The sequence below is a fragment of the Pseudorca crassidens genome, chromosome 3 (genome assembly GCF_039906515.1).
Source record: "Pseudorca crassidens isolate mPseCra1 chromosome 3, mPseCra1.hap1, whole genome shotgun sequence".
NCBI lineage: Eukaryota > Metazoa > Chordata > Mammalia > Artiodactyla > Delphinidae > Pseudorca > Pseudorca crassidens.
The window spans coordinates 6,826,836-6,845,023 of NC_090298.1; the positions used below are offsets into that span (position 1 = coordinate 6,826,836).

The 18,188-nt window shown below is 42.4% G+C and overlaps 1 protein-coding gene across 1 annotated transcript in view; it reads left to right on the top strand.

Annotated features, from left to right (window-relative positions):
- The window catches only part of ADCY2 (adenylate cyclase 2), a 433,654-nt gene that overhangs the window by 360,925 nt on the left and 54,541 nt on the right, over positions 1-18,188 (top strand). Inside the window, exons 17-18 of the mRNA XM_067730355.1 lie at positions 7,714-7,833; positions 16,059-16,228. Of these exons, the coding sequence (XP_067586456.1) occupies positions 7,714-7,833; positions 16,059-16,228 (290 nt within the window). The remainder of the gene's footprint in view (positions 1-7,713; positions 7,834-16,058; positions 16,229-18,188) is intronic.

Sequence of the window (18,188 nt, forward strand, 5' to 3'; positions counted from 1 at the left end):
CAGCAGCGGCTTCGCTAAGGGGAAGGCTGCAGACTGGGGAAACCACCGCGAGGAAGGGAGGCTCCTTCCAGCTGTTTCCTACCTCCTAGCTCGTCTTGGCTCCGGCTACAGAAATGCCACCAAGTGTCAGCAGGGTGGTCAGCCAGGGGTAACAGAACCAGCAAATTAAGGAGAGCGCAGTGGGAAAGGTGTCCTGCTCTGGGGTTTCAAGGGCCTGATTTCAAACATCAGCTCCCACCTTACCAGCTGTTCGATTTTGGAGAATTTTCATTACACACTTCCACAGGCTCCACTTCACTTCTCATGAGAAAACTGAGAACTTCGTTCAGTTCTCAGTGAGAACTCACACTTCTCGACCAGGGTGGATGTTTAAGGCATGAACCGATGCTCTGAGCACACTTAAGGCGGCATGAGGTATGTGGTAAATATTGAACCAGTGGTCGCTCTCACTGTATCAATATTATTACTGGTATAGCCCTAAAAATAGACACTTAAGTAATCAGTGCACATTGAGACACAACTTTATTATTATTCTGACATCATCACCATCAACCATAAGGCGTTCATTTCCTTCCTATGTTGGGTGTTTCACTAGTGTTGGAACCACAGTGTCATGAGTATACTCCTTGCCTTCCGGAAACACAAAACCAGGTTGTGGAGAAGAGGCACATGTGTTACGTAATAAAGACATAGTTTTCATAGGTGAGACTAATGAGCATTCATTCAGCAAAAAATATATATTGAGCATAGATATGCACCTGGTACATCACTAGATCCTCAGAACCCAAAGACAGTTTGCCCCCCAGGAGTTCCTGGTGGAGTTTAGGAGACCGACAGCTGGGAAAACTTATAAAAGTGTCTGAGAGCCAACCATGGAAGTGTGTAGGGGGCAAGGACAGGGGAGCCAGGCTGCGGGACAGGATTCTGAAGGATGGGCAGAAGGAGTTCCCCCAGATGGTGGACGGAAGATGAGAAGGAAGGGAGGCATTTGGCATCTAGGACAAAGAAGAGAGAGAAATTTGTACCAAGTAGCAGCAAAAAAATAAGGCTGAAGGAGTAGGTGAGGACCTTGAATATTTGCTTGGGGTTTGTCCTCAATGTCGTACTATGGGTCGTACAGTTTCTCCAGACACACCTGGAGATTCAGGTGAGGGTCATGCCAGCTGGAAGGCGGATGGGCTGAGGTGCTAGCTGCAGAGGTGGGAGGGCCCCTTCCTCTACTTCACTTTACCTCGAAGTCCATCTTAAGGGCACCTGGAAAGGAGGTGGCAGAGAAGCCTTAGCTTGCCCTCCTTCCTCCCACTTCCTGCCCATCAGGAGGTTGGGGATGGATTCCTGAGTGTCCTCCCGTGTGCCTAACTGGAGGACAAGTGAGCTGGCTTCTCCCACCTCACTTAACGACATGCCCCAGCTCCCTGTAGGAGCTCCCCTGAGAAAGGACATGAGGTCGGGCCCTACTGTAGGTCTTCCCAGTCACAGGCCAGTGAGAGGTGTCACCATGGCTTTGCCTTCCTCTACCCACCTGCTCAGCCTCAGAGGTCAGCTCAGGAAGGGGCTGCTCCCACTTGCCCCTGTGCAGTTAGAACTAATGGTGGCTGTTGCGGGGAGAGGGCTCAGCAGTCAAGCCCACGCAGCCAGCGGGCTTCCCCAGGGCCAGCCTGTGTTCCTATGTGGAGCTGTCTTGCTGTGTCAAGTTCACCATGACAGCTCCACCATCCTGGCCCCTCCTCCCGGACTTCTCCCCAGGCTCATCAGCCTCCTCCTGGACATTCACGGCATCTGAGGCTGTCTTTCTGCTCCAGGGATGATGAGACCTCCCCTCCAGGGATGGAGGCCTCCTCTTCTAGGTCTCAGGCATACCTAGACTGTGACATCATTTATTATCAACAAGGGCTTCATCAGGACTGACTGGGGAAGAGCTGGGAAATGGTGCCCTGTCTGGACAGGTAATTCCCTCAAGAATACCCTGCTCAGGAGGGACTTCAGATCGCAAGGGCTCCAGGGGAGGTTGGCAGCAGTCAACCTGAGGCACGTGCTCACGAGGGCCCCAGACCGTGGGCCAAGGGCTGTCTGCGTGACGACCCAAGGATATTGTGACTGTGGCCCCAGAGCTGTCACCAGAGCAGGGGAGCCCTCAGGATGAGGAATGTGACATGAGGGACTGGAGACTAGACAAGAGGGCCTTTCCTGGAAGAGCCCTTCAGCAAGTATCTCACTAGCCATTAGGACCCCTAGGTTTCCTGCACAGGCAGTATCGTGGCTATTGCATGAGCATATGAATCTATCACCACAGAGGAAGATGGACAGAGACACAAAGGGCAGTGGTGAGAGACTGGAGAAACAGGAGCATTTCCTGAAATGGGTTCCTCGTGCTGGACTTTGTAACAGGCATGCGTGTATTAGTCCTGCTGCCCTGAGACCCAGCTGTCCAGGAGAAAGTGCCAGCAAGCTCTGAGAAGAGCTCAGTAAATCAGGCTGTGGGAGACATCTGGGACAGAAGTGAGCTCCACCGTGAAGGAGGAGGGGATGGGGCTGGGAGAAACAGAACGACTTGAAGGACAGCAGTAGCTAGAGTTCTGAGCGGTTCCAACAAACACCGAGTGTGTTCCGTTGCCCTGACGAGTGTTGACCCCCTGTGCCCTTATAATCGTCTCCTCAACCCTCAAGAGTGTGTTCACTCACCTGTGTGCTCATTTACCTGTGCACTCACCTGTGCACCCATTTACCTGTGCACTCACCTGTGCACCCATTTACCTGTGCACTCACCTGTGTACTCATTTACCTGTGCACTCACCTGTGCGCTCATTTACCTGTGCACTCACCTGTGCACACATCCTGAGCGGTGACACATGTAACACAACATCCACACACCTAAGAGCAAGGGGTGTTTTACTTATTTTTTCACGTGTCCTGGGAAAGCACCCTCTATATAAGGAGGGGCCGTTCCGTAGTTACTAAGTGAGAGAATGAATGAATGAATGTGTAAGCAGGCAACCCTTTAAAAAAGAAAAAATATTTCATGAAATCCAATTTGACCTTATAAAGCCAGGATTTATCACCTAGTTTTTAAAAGACAGACTCGAAATGGGAAACAAATCTTATTCGAAGCTGGTTGTATTTCTCCTAGGATAATTAGTGATTGACGGGCAGTTCAATCACTGTCTATAAATGTTGCATGAGCTCAGCATTTAGGAGTAGATATTTTTACAGTAACTGCAATCCCTTTGGAGAGAAGAAATATATCTTCTGTACCGGAAACACACTTCCAATGTCATTTTCCTTCCTCAGAAAGAAGGAAGTGCATTGCCCAGTGAGGTCGAGAAGTCTATGGAAGACACATTAAAAGTATGATGGGTGAGCTTTGAGAAAGAATGAAATAAGGCTCCATGCACTGAGCTGCCCCTTGGTATCAGGGGCTGCAGGACAAGGAACAAGCTAAATTAATTTGTTTCTGTCCATTATTTTTCTTGATACCTGGTGAAATTAGTGGTTCCCTCCCATGCAGATGTTCTCCTTGTATTTATTTCAAAGAAACATCACAAAACAGTATGAAATGCAGCATTAGGTAGACAAAGGAAATCGCTTTCCCTAGATCTTGAGCTTTCTTGTCATTTCTTATTCATCACAGAAGGGGAAGGACTGGTCCATCAGGGTGCCACCTTTGAACGCATCTGATGATTTACAGAGAAATGCTCTCCAGCTATTCGGATCCCCGACCTCCTGCATTTTGACTGCATAAGGCAGACACAGGATCCTGTGTCCCCAGCCACACTGCACGGTGCTGTGAAGTCCCTTGGGTCACTCACATCACCAGGGGGTGCCAGTGCAGCGCTGAGACCTGGGCTGGTAGAATTGAGCATCTTTGGGGTGCCACGCCAGGGAAGTGGGCTCCAGGTCCCTCACTCACATTCTGGGAAGATGGCCCCCCCTGCTGGGGATGTGGGTACAGTCTTTACCTGCACACGGTCGAATGCTCCTAGCGGGGTTTCTGTGCCTTTTCTCCTAGCCCCACTTCAAACCTCCATCCAGGAGAGGTTTCTATTTAATGTAGTACCTGTATAGCTTTTAAACTTATCTTGGTACTTCTTCTAAGAATACAGTTCCTAGACTAACTGAGCCCTATCCCCACGTTGTAGTTTTGCTCTTTCTTAGCAGTGATTAACCCATGAGGCTAATCCAGGTGCTGGACTCATCACATTCCAGGGAAGAGCAGCTTTTTTGTGTGGGAGTTAGGCGAGGGGCTGCCTTCATGAGCAAGCTGCGCTTAAGTCACTGGGAGGATAATTCTCTGTCAGGAAACTTCATCTTTCTAAAGTCACAGCACATTCATATCCTCTTCTGTAGCTCCTGTGATTTTGAAGCATTCTTTTAGAGACAAGGCAAAACCTTTCTTCCCTCTTTTTTTTTTTTTTTTCTGTTTTCAATGTTTGTTATTTTTCCTTTGGGGAAAATATATACAACATAAAGTTTATCGTTTTAACCATTTTTAAGTGTACAATTCAGGGGCATTCAGTACCTTTGCAGTATTATGCAAACCATCACCACTATCTATTTCCAGAACTTGTTCATCATCTCAGACTCTGTACCCATGAACAATAACTCCCCACTTCCCTGGCCTCTGGTAACCTCTACTCTGCTTTCTGTTATGATAAACTTACCTATTCTAGAATACCTCGTCTATGTGAGATTACATGATATTTGTCTTTTTTGTGTGTGGTTTATTTCACTTCCAATAATGTTTTTAAGGTTCTCATTTTCCCTTTGATGCCCAGTCCCTCCACAGCGGGGGAACCTCTCAGTTTGCCCTGGATTTTTCCAGCCAGTGGCAAACAGCCCTTATTAACTACTTTTCTATCATCACCACCATCACTCTCTTTACCTCAGAGAGGAGAGAAGCCTTAGGGATGATGTGAGGGCTGAGGCCACCCACGAGCTCCCTCTGCCACTGACCGTGTGGATGGACCCTTCCACACTGACCCTCCGCATGGATTTTTAGTCCCTAATGTTTATCCCGAGGCTGAATTTTCACAGCCCTTACAAGAGCTGGGGTCAACAGGGATGGTGTTCCTTTAACTCTCATTACACACTAATATAAATGACGAAATGTCCAGGTCAGGTTTATTTAAAATGAATTGTGAGACTTTACCAGGACATTTAAAATACCTGGTGTTCACCAAACACCCCAATAAAAAGTGGAAAAAAACAGCCAGTTATCCAGACATTTTTTTTCAGATAGAGGGTTTCGGGTAGCAAATTGCAAAAAGCCTGTGTGTTTTGTTCCATTTTAGTTTCCAGCTGACTGTTTAGAACCATGTCTGAGAAGCTCAAATCCTCTGCCTTTTTTTTTCTGACATTTTGACAGTGTCGTCATGTGATGCCTCACACCATTTTGCAACTTCTCCGAGAAACTTCCCAGAGAATATTATAAATAGCCCAGCTTTGTGAGCCACATAGACAAGGAGTTAGCCGTGGTTAACTAGTAGTTAATTGGTACTCTAATTCTAATTAGTTAATTTCTTCTGTTTCCAACCAAATGACAAGCAATGATGTTATCAGGCTATTAACACGGTATTAAATCACATGTTCACAATTTAATATTATTTGAAAAACGTAATTCTGAGATGCTTCACATTGCCTGGGAAATGTAAAATTTGGAAGGAGGGCTAAAAATAGGCACTTAGTTAGGATATCTTGTCCAGGATGAGGGTATCATTTTCCCAATTCTGACAAAGGTTGTAGAATATTAAAATAGATCGAGAGGCGTTCCCCCAAATAATTATGTTACTAGAAATTCATTCTGTGCAGAAGATTGTGGCACTTTAACACGGAAGGGAGAGGGATGTGGATTGATAACCCTCGAGCTTGGACTGGCTATCATTAGGAGTTTGTTATTTTAAAGTGACTAAGGGGACAGAAGAGGAAAATTGATTCCAAACTGCAGTGTGATGCCACATAGACAGAATGAAGAGGTTCTTGATTTTAGGGGTAGTTAATTAAACACTGGAAAAAAGTAGCAGAAGGGGGTTAATGAAGCATTCCTGATGTATTGCTTTAAGTTCTCCACTGTTTTTCAAGTTCGAGCCATCTTATCATTGCCGCGCGTCCTTGCAAGACAAAACTTTCACAGGACATATTTCTACTCCTTGTACAGCAAGAATTTAGTTTCTTCTTTATACGCTGATATAATCAAGAAGGATTTTTAAAATTATTTTAAGATCTCAGGTGCCTGAGGCTAGTAACCTATCAAGCTCAACAGTCTCCTTCTATTTGTTGTATCTTGATTCTTTAATATTTAAATCAACTGTATGTTGGGTCTGTCAAATCTAAATTGTTAACATTTTGGAACCTTATGTTTGCCAAGCAATTCCTTCATTTCTTTTCCTGATATACTTTTTTCCAAATAATTAGCACATTTATCTTTCAGCCAGGGGTTGTGACATTTCTGATAAATTCTTTAGTAGTAAATAAAGAAATCGACTACATTTATTTGACTTTTCAATCAGTGTTTTGCAGCATTTTATCAAATGGGCAAAAACACTGTACCTAGTATCATTCTTGGAATCTCAGAGGAAACGTTCTCAAGAATATACTATTTAGTATATTTAAATATATCCATATATTTATTTAAATGCCTTCGTATTTACCTCAGTAAATTACTGTAGGTATTTGACAAAAACTCTGCCATCAAAGGAAACAAACCAAAGAAAGGAAGGAAACAAAAGCAACCATTGAAACGCTACAGGGAAGTTTTACTTTTTAGACCTGGAATATAGATGGTTAGCCCTGTGCCGAAGACCTAGCCTAGTTTCATGGATGGGATGAATCTCTTTCATAAGGGAACCTGGCCTGAGTGATTCTCTAGTTTACCTTCACTGAACACTTCTCTGACCCGCAGCCGTGGTATGGAAAGTAACTGATCCTTGGTTACCTAACAGTTTGTGCTGCAGCTCGTCTAGGAAAGAGACAGAAAGGGAGAGAAACAGAGATAGAGACAGAGAAGGAGAGCGAGAGAGTGACACTTTCCTTCTGGGTGCTGGTATTGGTGACCATTACATAAGAGCTAATCATTTTTATTTTCTCAGGATGACTTCTTTCCTTTTGAAATCAGGACCCCCTTTCCAATAGTCCTAAGAGCATCCTTCCTTTCCAAATTCAATCCCTCGTGATCCTGAGATGCCAAGCACTCACAAATAATAGAGACAATGCCAGTTACTGCATTTTTCCCATAAAATTATTTTCTTAATATAAAAAAAAAAAACTCATATAACTGCATTGACTCATTTAACGTTTGAGCCACGATGGTGAAGATCCTGCAAAAACACATTGTGAAGACTCCGATCTCCTGCTGCAGAATTGAAAATGTGAGGGTTGTGATGTCAGGTCATAATTCTAACCAAACCCTCTGCCCTGTCCTTGGTTCATTTTAAAATTTATATTTAACAAGGTGCTTCTGTTGTCTTTAACGTCAACTCGGGAGTTCTGGAATTCACTATGAAGTGCAGAGCACAACAAGAGTTATTTACTTATTCAATAGAAATTCTGAAAGCCTCAAAGAGAAGATGAAGGGATTAGCCCCGGAAGTAAAGATGCTGAGTTGCCCACACAATCCTGCTCACAGAGGTGACAAAACACGTCATTAATAAACTTGGCACCCACCTGCTAACTCTTTACTCTCCTTTGCACTAATTCATTGTAAAAACACTTTCCTTGCAGTTTTTCCTGAGCGAGTCAGAGGAGACAATTCTTCCAACTGCCAATGCGTCAAACACAAGTCTTCCTGCCTTATACAGTCAGGTAGCAATGCTGCGTGCGCAAAATTTGTTTTTCCTGCCGGTAAGAACATCTCCCTTGTTATTATTGCTTTTGTTGTTTTCCTGTATGCTGTTACGTATTGAATGGCATGGCCTGCACCTCATCTGTTGTAGACTTGACTTTTCTTCTTCAGATTCCATATCTGAGTATGTCCTGACCGAGTAAAAATTGCCAGGCTTCAGCAGAAAGTCGCAGCCAACGGGCACCGATTAGACCACATGTGGAAACTTTCAATGGCATTTTGAGGCTCTCACGGGTGACTCGTGCCTTTATTCTCTTAATGCTACATTTTAATTTTTTTTTATTGAAGTATAGCTGATTTACAATGTTGTGTTAATTTCTGCTTTATAGCAAAGTGATCCAGTTATACATATATATATTCTTTTTCATATTCTTTTCCATTATGATTTCTCACAGGATATTGAATATAGTTCCCTGCGCTATGTCATAGGACCTTGTTGTTTATCCCTTCTGTATATACTAGTTTGCATCTGCTGACCCCAAACTCCCACTCCATCCCTCCCCGCACCTTTGCAACCACAAGTCTGTTCTCTATGTCTGTGTCTGTTTCTTTTTCATAGATAAGTTCATTTGTGTCATAGTTTAGATTCCACATATAAGTGATATCATATGATATTTGTCTTTCTCTGTCTGACTTACTTCACTGAGTATGATAATCTCTAGTTGTATCCATGTTGCTGCAAATGGCATTATTTCATTTTTCTTTACGGCTGAATAATATTCCATTGTGTATATGTACCACATCTTCTTTATCCATGCATCTGTCGATGGGCATTTAGGTTGCTTCCATGTCTTGGCTGTTGAGCATAGTGCTGTGATAGGGGAACATGTATCTTTTTGAATTATAGTTTTCTCTGGGTGTATGCCCAGGAGTGGGATTGCTGGATCATATAGTAACTCTATTTTTAGTTTTCTGAGGAGCCTCCATACTGTTTTCCATAGTGGCTGCACCAGTTTATCTTAATGCTACATTTTATAGAATGTATCCCAGCATGTAGCATTCGATTGTATGTCACTGAATTGTTGCTTACAGATTTTGCTAATTGTTCCAGTGAATTAGCGTTAGCTTCCTGACTCTGTGATGACAGGGACCACAGTTCATATTTCTCCCTCTCCTTTGGCTGCAAATGCTGTCCAGTAATTGTATCTTCAAATTCTCCTTACTAACTGACCCTTACTAAGGGCCTAGATTGAAATTTCAAAACTTACTAACACATCAGTCATTTAAATGAAAGGAGTTAAATCAATTATTTACTGCTTAATAACTTCTTTCTTCCATGAATTGTTTGTGGAAAAAAAATGATTTTGATACTCTCCTTTCCATTTTCTGAATAATCGTCTAAAGGTAGCATAGGTTCTTCCCATTTTGTTTGTGTCACATATTCCAGGCCCTGAAATTGGTCATTTAATATGTATATTTTAAAATTTTTCTACCAATTTTTTAAAACTCCATTAGCTCTGGTGATAAAGGAAACTGCCTTTCTTTCTCCCTTTGATATTAGGCTTTGATCCTTTTTCCCATCTCATCATTTCAATTTCCTGGGACGCTCACAGCTCTGTGTACAGAGAGTAGGGGCGTCTGGTGTTCCTTTAAGCCATGACAGCTAACCGGAGTCCATAGCAATGTCCCCACAGACTCAGGAAGAGAGGATGGCATAAGCTTCGTCCCATATCCACGGGGTCCTGGCCTTCATGTTAGGCATTATTGTGAACCCCAGGGAGGATTGGACACCATCTTTTCTATTTCAGTTATGTGAAAAATGAGGGATGGGATTCATGATGAGGGTTTATTGGCTGTGACCTCACTGTGGGCAGTTTGGAACCCCATTCTTTAGAGAATGATTCGAACTACCTGTGTGGTCTGGCTCTTCCTCCTTGGATGGATGGTATTAGCACACACATGGTCCATCAGCCCCTGGAGGGAGGACAAGCCTCCAAACCATCCCCATGCTGCATTCATAAGGCACTTTAACAACTTACAGGAAACATGCATCTTCATAGGAAAGGAAAGTATAGCTGGCAAATCATCTTTTTAAGAAAATCTCTCTATCCAATATTTTTGGGTTGAACAGCTCACCGTCCTTGGCCCCCCTAACAGCAATAAGGTCATCAACCTGAATTTCATTTAAGTAAGTCTGCACATGATACCTTATTTTCAGAAGAAGCAAATCATTAGAAACCCAAAATGGCAAAAAAGAACATTTCCTCCACCTTCAACGATTCTGAAAAAGCACACGGTAGACTTTTCAAAATCTAGGTCAGACTTAGTCAGTAGGCTACTATTGTTCCAATAATAAGTCCTCAGAAAGAGGATTATGATGGGCTTTGCCAAGGAAGCCCCTCATGCTCATGTACTGTCTGTACAGAAACGACATTATTAACTCATGAGTTTAGGGGTCCCAGAGGAGCCTGGAGACATCCTGGCTTCCCTCTTAATAGACTGGAAGGAACATTGGGAAAGCCGTTTGTGGATGTGCATGATGTCTGCATTTTTACTCTCAAACCCCATCATATATGACACCTGAGGTTGACAGTGGATGTGAAGGAGCATCCGCAGGCACTGATGCAGGAGGTAAACAGTGATATAGCTCTTCCTAATGGCCATTTATAGCAGTCATCCAAAAGCATAGAAGTAGACACAGTTTGCACCCTGCAATGCTGACTTTAATGGCCATTTATAACAGTCATCAAGAAGCATAGAAACAGACATAGTTTTCACCCTGCAATACTAACTTTAATGGCCATTTATAATAGTCATCAAAAAGCATAGAAACAGACATAGTTTTCACCCTGCAATACTAACTTTAATGGCCATTTATAATAGTCATCAAAAAGCATAGAGGGCTTCCCTGGTGGCAGAGTGGTTGAGAATCTGCCTGCTAATGCAGGGGACATGGGTTCGAGCCCTGGTCTGGGAGGATCCCACATGCGGTGGAGCAACTAGGCCCGTGAGCCACAACTACTGAGCCTGAGCGTCTGGAGCCTGTGCTCTGCAACACGAGAGGCTGCGATAGTGAGAGGCCTGCGCACCGCGATGAAGAGTGGCCCCCTCTTGCCACAGCTAGAGAAAGCCCTCGCACAGAAATGAAGACACAACACAGCAAAAATAAATTAATTAATTTATAAATTCCTACCCCCAACATCTTAAAAAAAAAAAAAAAGCATAGAAACAGACATAGTTTTCACCCTGCAATACTAACTTTAGAAAGTAATTTTAAAGGTGCAAAGATTTAGCTGCCAGGGTGTTCGTCAACAGGTTTATGTAACAATAACAACAAAGAAAGGAAAAGAAAGCAAACAACCTAAAAGTTAGAATAAATTTAACTGTTTAAACAAATTTTGTTATGAACATACAATAAGATTATATCCAGCCGCTACAAAAGATGTTGTAGAAAACTATTTAATGACATAGAAATATATACTTATAAGCTATTAAGTGAGAAGTATCATTTAAAAACATTCCAAACAATCCGTTCCCAATTTTCTAAAATAATAATACCAATAACAAGTAGCACACACACCAAAAATAAAAGCTGGAAAGATATACAAAACAATTAATCATGGGGCAAGTTGGATGTTGGATTATAGGAGATGCTTACTTTTTATACGTGTCCTTTGTATATTTCCTAATTTTTAACCTCAGGTGTATTATTTCTGTAGCAGAAGAGAAAGTCATTTAAAAATGTCCAACAGAATCAACCAGAAAGAATCTTTGCCATGTAGGCAGTTCACACTATATCAGGCATGTATATCATTTCATCCACAAAACTATCCTGTGAGTTAGATATTGGAATAACTGTTTTCCAGGTGAGGAAACTGAAAACAAAAGATACTTAAGTAAATTGCCAAAGAGGACAGTGGCTGCTCCCTTGGTGTCAAAATGCAAGTTGATTTCATTGATTAATATATGAAAAGTATTAATAACTATGTGAACCAATTTTAACGTAGTTACCTAATATTAAGTAATAGTAATATATTATATTTAAATAATATTAACAAATAATACTTAATAAAAATATTAACTAATAATTATATCAACTATTAAAACTATATAAAAATAAGGTTCTTAGTAATAGTGTCCTAAAAGAACTCAGCTCAGGAGCCTACAGCCAGAGCTCTTGACATCCAGCGACCTCCCTGTAGGGCTACCTTATGTAGGAGAGGCAGCTGATCTTCAGAGCTCCCAGCCTGGCCGCCTTCCGTTATTCTTCCTTATTGACACATTCCCTCTGTCGCTACCTTCAGGGTCCCAACCTACCTTTAATGAATTCCCACATCACCTTGCACATGGCCTCCAAGCCTTCTAGAAAGGCGTATTTAATAGAAAAGGGACTAAAAGGCTACTTCCCATAACATATGTATTTTAGTAACCCTAACCTTAACCCTAACCCTGAAATGTGAAAACGTTTTAAAAGCCTAAGAATGAATTTTAAAATGTGAAATCATAGACATATTTTATAGGTATTGGCACATATTTCAAACTAGGGGTGTTTCAGAAAACTTCTAGAATCCTACTGCCCCCAATCCCCTGAAATGCACATGCACACATTCACACACACACACACACTCACTCACTCATGTAAAGGGCTCATTATTCTGCTTCTCATTCACTTAGGCTGAACTGTTGATAACATTCATTCTAATAATGATTTTCAGCAGAATTTTAGCAGCAGAATCCTTTTTAAAATCAAATTTTAGGGTGGGGTGGAGGGACAGATTGGGAGTTTGGGACTGACGTGTACACACTGCTGTATTTAAAATAGATGACCAACAAGGACCTACTGTACTGCACAGGGAACGCTGCTCAATATTCTGTAATAACCTAAATGGGAAAAGAATTTGAAAAAGAATAGATATGTGTATAAGTGAATCACTTTGCTGCACACCTGAAACTAACACAACATTGTTAATCAACTATACTCCAATATAAAATAATTTTTTTAAAAAAAAGAAGAAAAATAAAATAAAAAGTCTTACAAAGAGCTCCAGTTTATAACAAGAATAGCAGAATTTATATGGCTTCCCAGGGGCCAGGCACTGCTCTGTGCACTTTACTTTTATTATCTTCTTTAATCTTCACAAGAATTCGTCAAGGTGGGCTTTATCGTCCTCCTTACCTTGGGTCACCTGTGCAGGGGACAGGCATGCCTTTATTTGTACCAGCGAGCTGCTTTATGAGTCGAAGGGCGAGACGCTGAGTGGGGACCTCGCCCGCTGCGCATTCCCAAGGCGATTTCGTGGCTTTTACGGAGCAGTTGTGTAAGACAGTGACTGCTGACTAAAGAGCTGGTTAAAAACCAGGGATTCTCAGACTCGTGGTGGGATTGGATACTTGTGAAAAATCTAATAGTGGATGAGCCCCAAAATGAACTAAAGAAAGAAGACATACAAAGTGCAAGCCCGTGTTTTATTCGACTCACCAGAAAGAAGCCTGTCCTGTCAGGTTGCTGTGCACACGCCCACAGGAATGCAGGGACCCCCAGACAGTTTGCGGGGCTCCCTGGGCTGCTTTCAGAAGCTGTCCCAGCACCGATGCCCGCTGAATCACTGAGCCTCACACCTGCCCTCTGAGGGCAATACTTAGTCATTAAGTATTTAAGTAATTAAGTAATTAATTTAAGTCATTAAGGTAATAATGCAAAGTCCCCTATACGTGAGGGCTGGTTTCAAAGCACAGGCTATCTCTCCCTCACCCTCCACTTTAGGGAGACTGAGTCGGTGGTGCCCATCCACTCTCTCCCAGACGTCTTGATTCTGTCCTTCCTCTCCGCCAGCAAGATGGTCCCATCAGGACACATTTCCTCTCCTCTTTTCTTCTTCCTATTCTCTGTCGTGGGGTTATCAGTGGTCAGAATAGTAGAGAACTGACCTCAGGGAATTGTGGCCAAAGAAGTTGCACTTACAAACTCTCAGCATTCCCTAAGCCGCCACCACCCATCATGCTCCTTGCCTAGGGATGCTTTACTTCCCGAGGACTGACCCAATGCTTGTCGGACCCAAGGGAGTTAATTGCTGGCCTTCCTCTGAAGCTGAGATGCCAGGTCGCAGTCCTCACTGGTGAGGATCTGCATTGATCCCTGTGTGGATGCCTCTCACAGGGAAGAAGGTGCCTGCTAGGACCACCGCAGCTCATCTTCCGACTTTCCTTTCTCCCCCAAGAACAGGACTGATGCACTAATATTAGTAGCCCTCCCCATGGCTGACTGTAGATGACCTTAGCTGGGGAAATAAAAGGAAGGGCTAGAGGGCTTCCCTGGTGGCGCAGTGGTTGAGAGTCCGCCTGCCGATGCAGGGGACACGGGTTCGTGCCCCGGCCCGGGAAGATCCCACGTGCCACGGAGTGGCTGGGCCCGTGAGCCATGGCCGCTGGGCCTGCACGTCTGGAGCCTGTGCTCCACAGCGGGAGAGGCTGCAACAGTGAGAGGCCCGCGTACCACAAAAAAAAAAAAAAAAAAAAAGGAAGAGCTAGAATGACAAAAATAAGTAGTTTATACATGGCTTATCCCATATAATATAACTAAAATGGAATAGCTTACACACTGAGCTGTTTTTTAAAGGCAGGATTTATCAAACATCAGTGGGATCTATGTTTTATTAAAATGATTAAACTTTACCGACTGCTGCTTCTGCTGCAGACACGCCGAGATAGTAGGTAACCTTTGTTATTAAAACCCCATTATCCAGCAAACAAATGCTTTGTGAGAATGACAACTGTTTCCACTTAGCGGGCGCCTCCTGGCCTGCAGGGCCGTGGACTCCAAGCTTTACGTGCTCTTCTCAGTGACCTAGAAGGAGGACATTATTACCCTCATTTTACAGATGAGGACACTGTGACACATGCATGTTAGGGCACTGGCCTAAAGTAAATCCACTAACGAGTGATTGGAGCAAAACTGAATCCAGGGCTATCCTGTCTTGACGATGTCCATTGTGGTAAATGGAAAAGTGCTAACACAGGGCAGGCCTGCCAGCTGCTTCCCATGGACCACAAAAGATGGACCGTGCCGGCCTGCTTCCTCACACTGGGGTCTTTGATGTCTTTGGTGCCTGTCCACTTCCAGGGCAGTCATGACTCACCCAGGTCAAAGCTTTTAGGGTTTTTTGTTGTTTTTGTTTTGTTTTGATTTTCAGTTTCAAAATTTACTATCAAACGGCAGTACCCAAGACAATGTGGAACTAGCATAAGTAAAAACATATAGACCAATGGAACAGGATTAATAGTTCAGAAGTAAACCTTCACATTTATGGCCACTTGATTTTCAACCAATGTTAAATCTTGCTCTTTCTCCTTTTCTTTTTTTTTTTTAACTTTATACGGTGCTACAGTTTATTTTCAATCATATTCTTGTTGCTGATGTTGAAGACTCACCACTGGATTCCTCTCATGTCCTCCAGTTTTCTTAATTGATTTTTTATCTGGGATAAAGACCCATTAGTAGTCTGGTGAAGCCTGTGAACCCTTAGGATGTTGTGGGTTTTTTAAGTTTATTGGAGTATAGCTGATTTACAGTGTTGTGTTAGTTTCAGGAGTACAGCAAAGGGATTCAGTTATACATATACATATATTCATTCTTTTTTAGATTCTTTTTTCATATAGGTTATCACAGAATATTGGGTAGAGTTCCCTGTGCTCTACAGTAGGTCCTTGTTGGTTATCTATCTTATATAGAGTTCAAAGCTTTTAGTTTTTTTAAATCCTTTCTGTTCTAGGTAATCCCTCTGACACACAACTGCTTTTTAAATAAAACGTCTAGGCTTTCTTATACCTTTAATAGAACTACCTGTAATGATTTGTATCCTCTTAATGAATTCAATCATTGAAAGCCCACAAAAGATTCTGTGTACTGTCATTTTGCTTTAATCTGTAAATGGGTAGGGAGCCATATTGTTTTCATTTTCAAGAAGCAAAGGACATTGGCTAATAATGACATAGCTTCAATATAGATTTCTAAAAATTATTTCTGAAGAGTATTTGGCCATATGCACGATTATTTTTTTAAACATGCTACGCTGGGTGAGCAAGCCATGTCATGAGTAATTCTTTTCTAAATGCAGTGTGTTTAGTCATGTATCACCGAATCAAAGAGCAGACAAATGCATCTGCTTTCACAGGCAGTCTGGGAGTTGACCAAGTGAGCTTGATGGGGGTCCCCAATTTTAATTCTCATGCTGGCATTCCTCAGAAGAGATCCCAAGTATTCACCTGACGTATTTCCCTGTTCCAGTACTTTATATACAGCTGCATCCTGGGATTGATATCCTGTTCGGTTTTCCTGCGCGTGAATTATGAGCTAAAGATGCTGATCATGATGGTGGCATTGGTGGGCTACAACACCATCTTTCTCCACACTCACGCCCACCTCCTGGATGACTACAGCCAGGTCTTATTTGAGAGGTAACCTGCTTCCTCTTCCTTCTCTCTAGTTCTTTCATGGGATGTTGGTAACATAAGTATGCGTGGAGTAAATGCAAATTAGCAATAGCACTGTCATTGGGAATCACTGTGTGAGTGTTTCTTTGAAATGATGATTCAGGAAGAGAATGTGTGTTTTGTATTACAGATTACACAGAATAGGTATTATCACATGTGATCAGCAGATATGAAATGGTTTAGAGAGAGGATTTGTGTTATAATCTGTACTATATCGATAAGAATATCTTTTCTTTCATGTTCAGCTTTATTGATATTTTGGACTGAAGGATTTTCAGGGCGTTGTCCTGTGCATTAAAGGTTATTGAGCAGCATCCCTGGCCTCTACCCACTAGATGCCACAAAATCCACCGCCCCCCACAAGTCATGACAATTGAAAATGCCTCCGGACACTGAGGAATGTGCCCTGCAGGGCAGTGCGGCCCCCAGGTCACAACAACTGAATCCATATACACAAAAGTACAGGGACAGTGAGTGGTTCCATTCACAAGTTATAGTGACTGGAAGTATAACTTGTTGGAGATAAGATAAAATTTCTTATTGGAGATTTCCTAAAACATCCTGGTGTGGACGGAATCCTATTGGTTGTGTTTACTCTGCTAGCCTTAGGACTAGATGCTTCAAGAATGATTCTCCCAGATCCACTCCCTTGGACTTATGAAATGTTTCCTGTTATCAAATTACTTCTATAAGCTAATCATAAATATGTATTCCCTGCTTGAAAAAGAAGTTTTCATCATGATATTCTCCATCTCACATCTTAACAGCAAAAACACATTTTGTATCAAGTGTCAGGTTTATTTCTGGACACACCAGACTTCAAGTTTTTCTATGAATGCTTTGCATAATCCCCCATAATATTTCTATATTTCTTTTAACATAAAATAAATGCCTTAAATACTTGCATAGATTTTTTTCCCAATCTTTATTGGGGTATAATTGCTTTACGATGGTGTGTTAGTTTCTGCTTTATAACAAAGTGAATCAGTTATACATATACATATGTCCCCATATCTCTTCCCTCTTGCATCTCCCTCCCTCCCACCCTCCCTATCCCACCCCTCTAGGTGGTCACAAAGCACCGAGCTGATCTCCCTGTGCTATGCGGCTGCTTCCCACTAGCTATCTATTTTACCTTTGGTAGTGTATATATGTCCATGCCACTCTCTCACTTTGTCCCAGCTTACCTTTCCCCCTCCCCATATCCTCAAGTCCATTCTCTAGTAGGTCTGTGTCTTTATTCCTGTCTCACCCCTAGGTTCTTCATGACATTTTTTTTTCTTAAATTCCATATATATGTGTTAGCATACGGTATTTCTCTTTCTCTTTCTGACTTACTTCACTCTGTATGACAGACTCTAGGTCTATCCACCTCATTACAAATAGCTCAATTTTGTTTCTTTTTATGGCTGAGTAATATTCCATTGTATGTATGTGCCACATCTTCTTTATCCATTCATCTGATGATGGACACTTAGGTTGTTTCCATCTCCGGGCTATTGTAAATAGAGCTGCAATGAACATTTTGGTACATGACTCTTGTTGAATTATGGTTTTTCTCAGGGTATATGCCCAGTAGTGGGATTGCTGGATCATATGGTAGTTCTATTTGTAGTTTTTTAAGGAACCTCCATACTGTTCTCCATAGTGGCTGTACCAATTCACATTCCCACCAGCAGTGCAAGAGTGTTCCCTTTTCTCCACACCCTCTCCAGCATTTATTGTTTCTAGATTTTTTGATGATGGCCATTCTGACTGTTGTGAGATGATATCTCATTGTAGTTTTGATTTGCATTTCTATAATGATTAATGATGTTGATCATTCTTTCATGCTCAGACACATCAAACACTTGCATAGATTTGTTGCTCCGGAAAGATGGTTTGTGTTGGCCGCTTCACCAATAGAGGCCCAGTGTCAGGAACG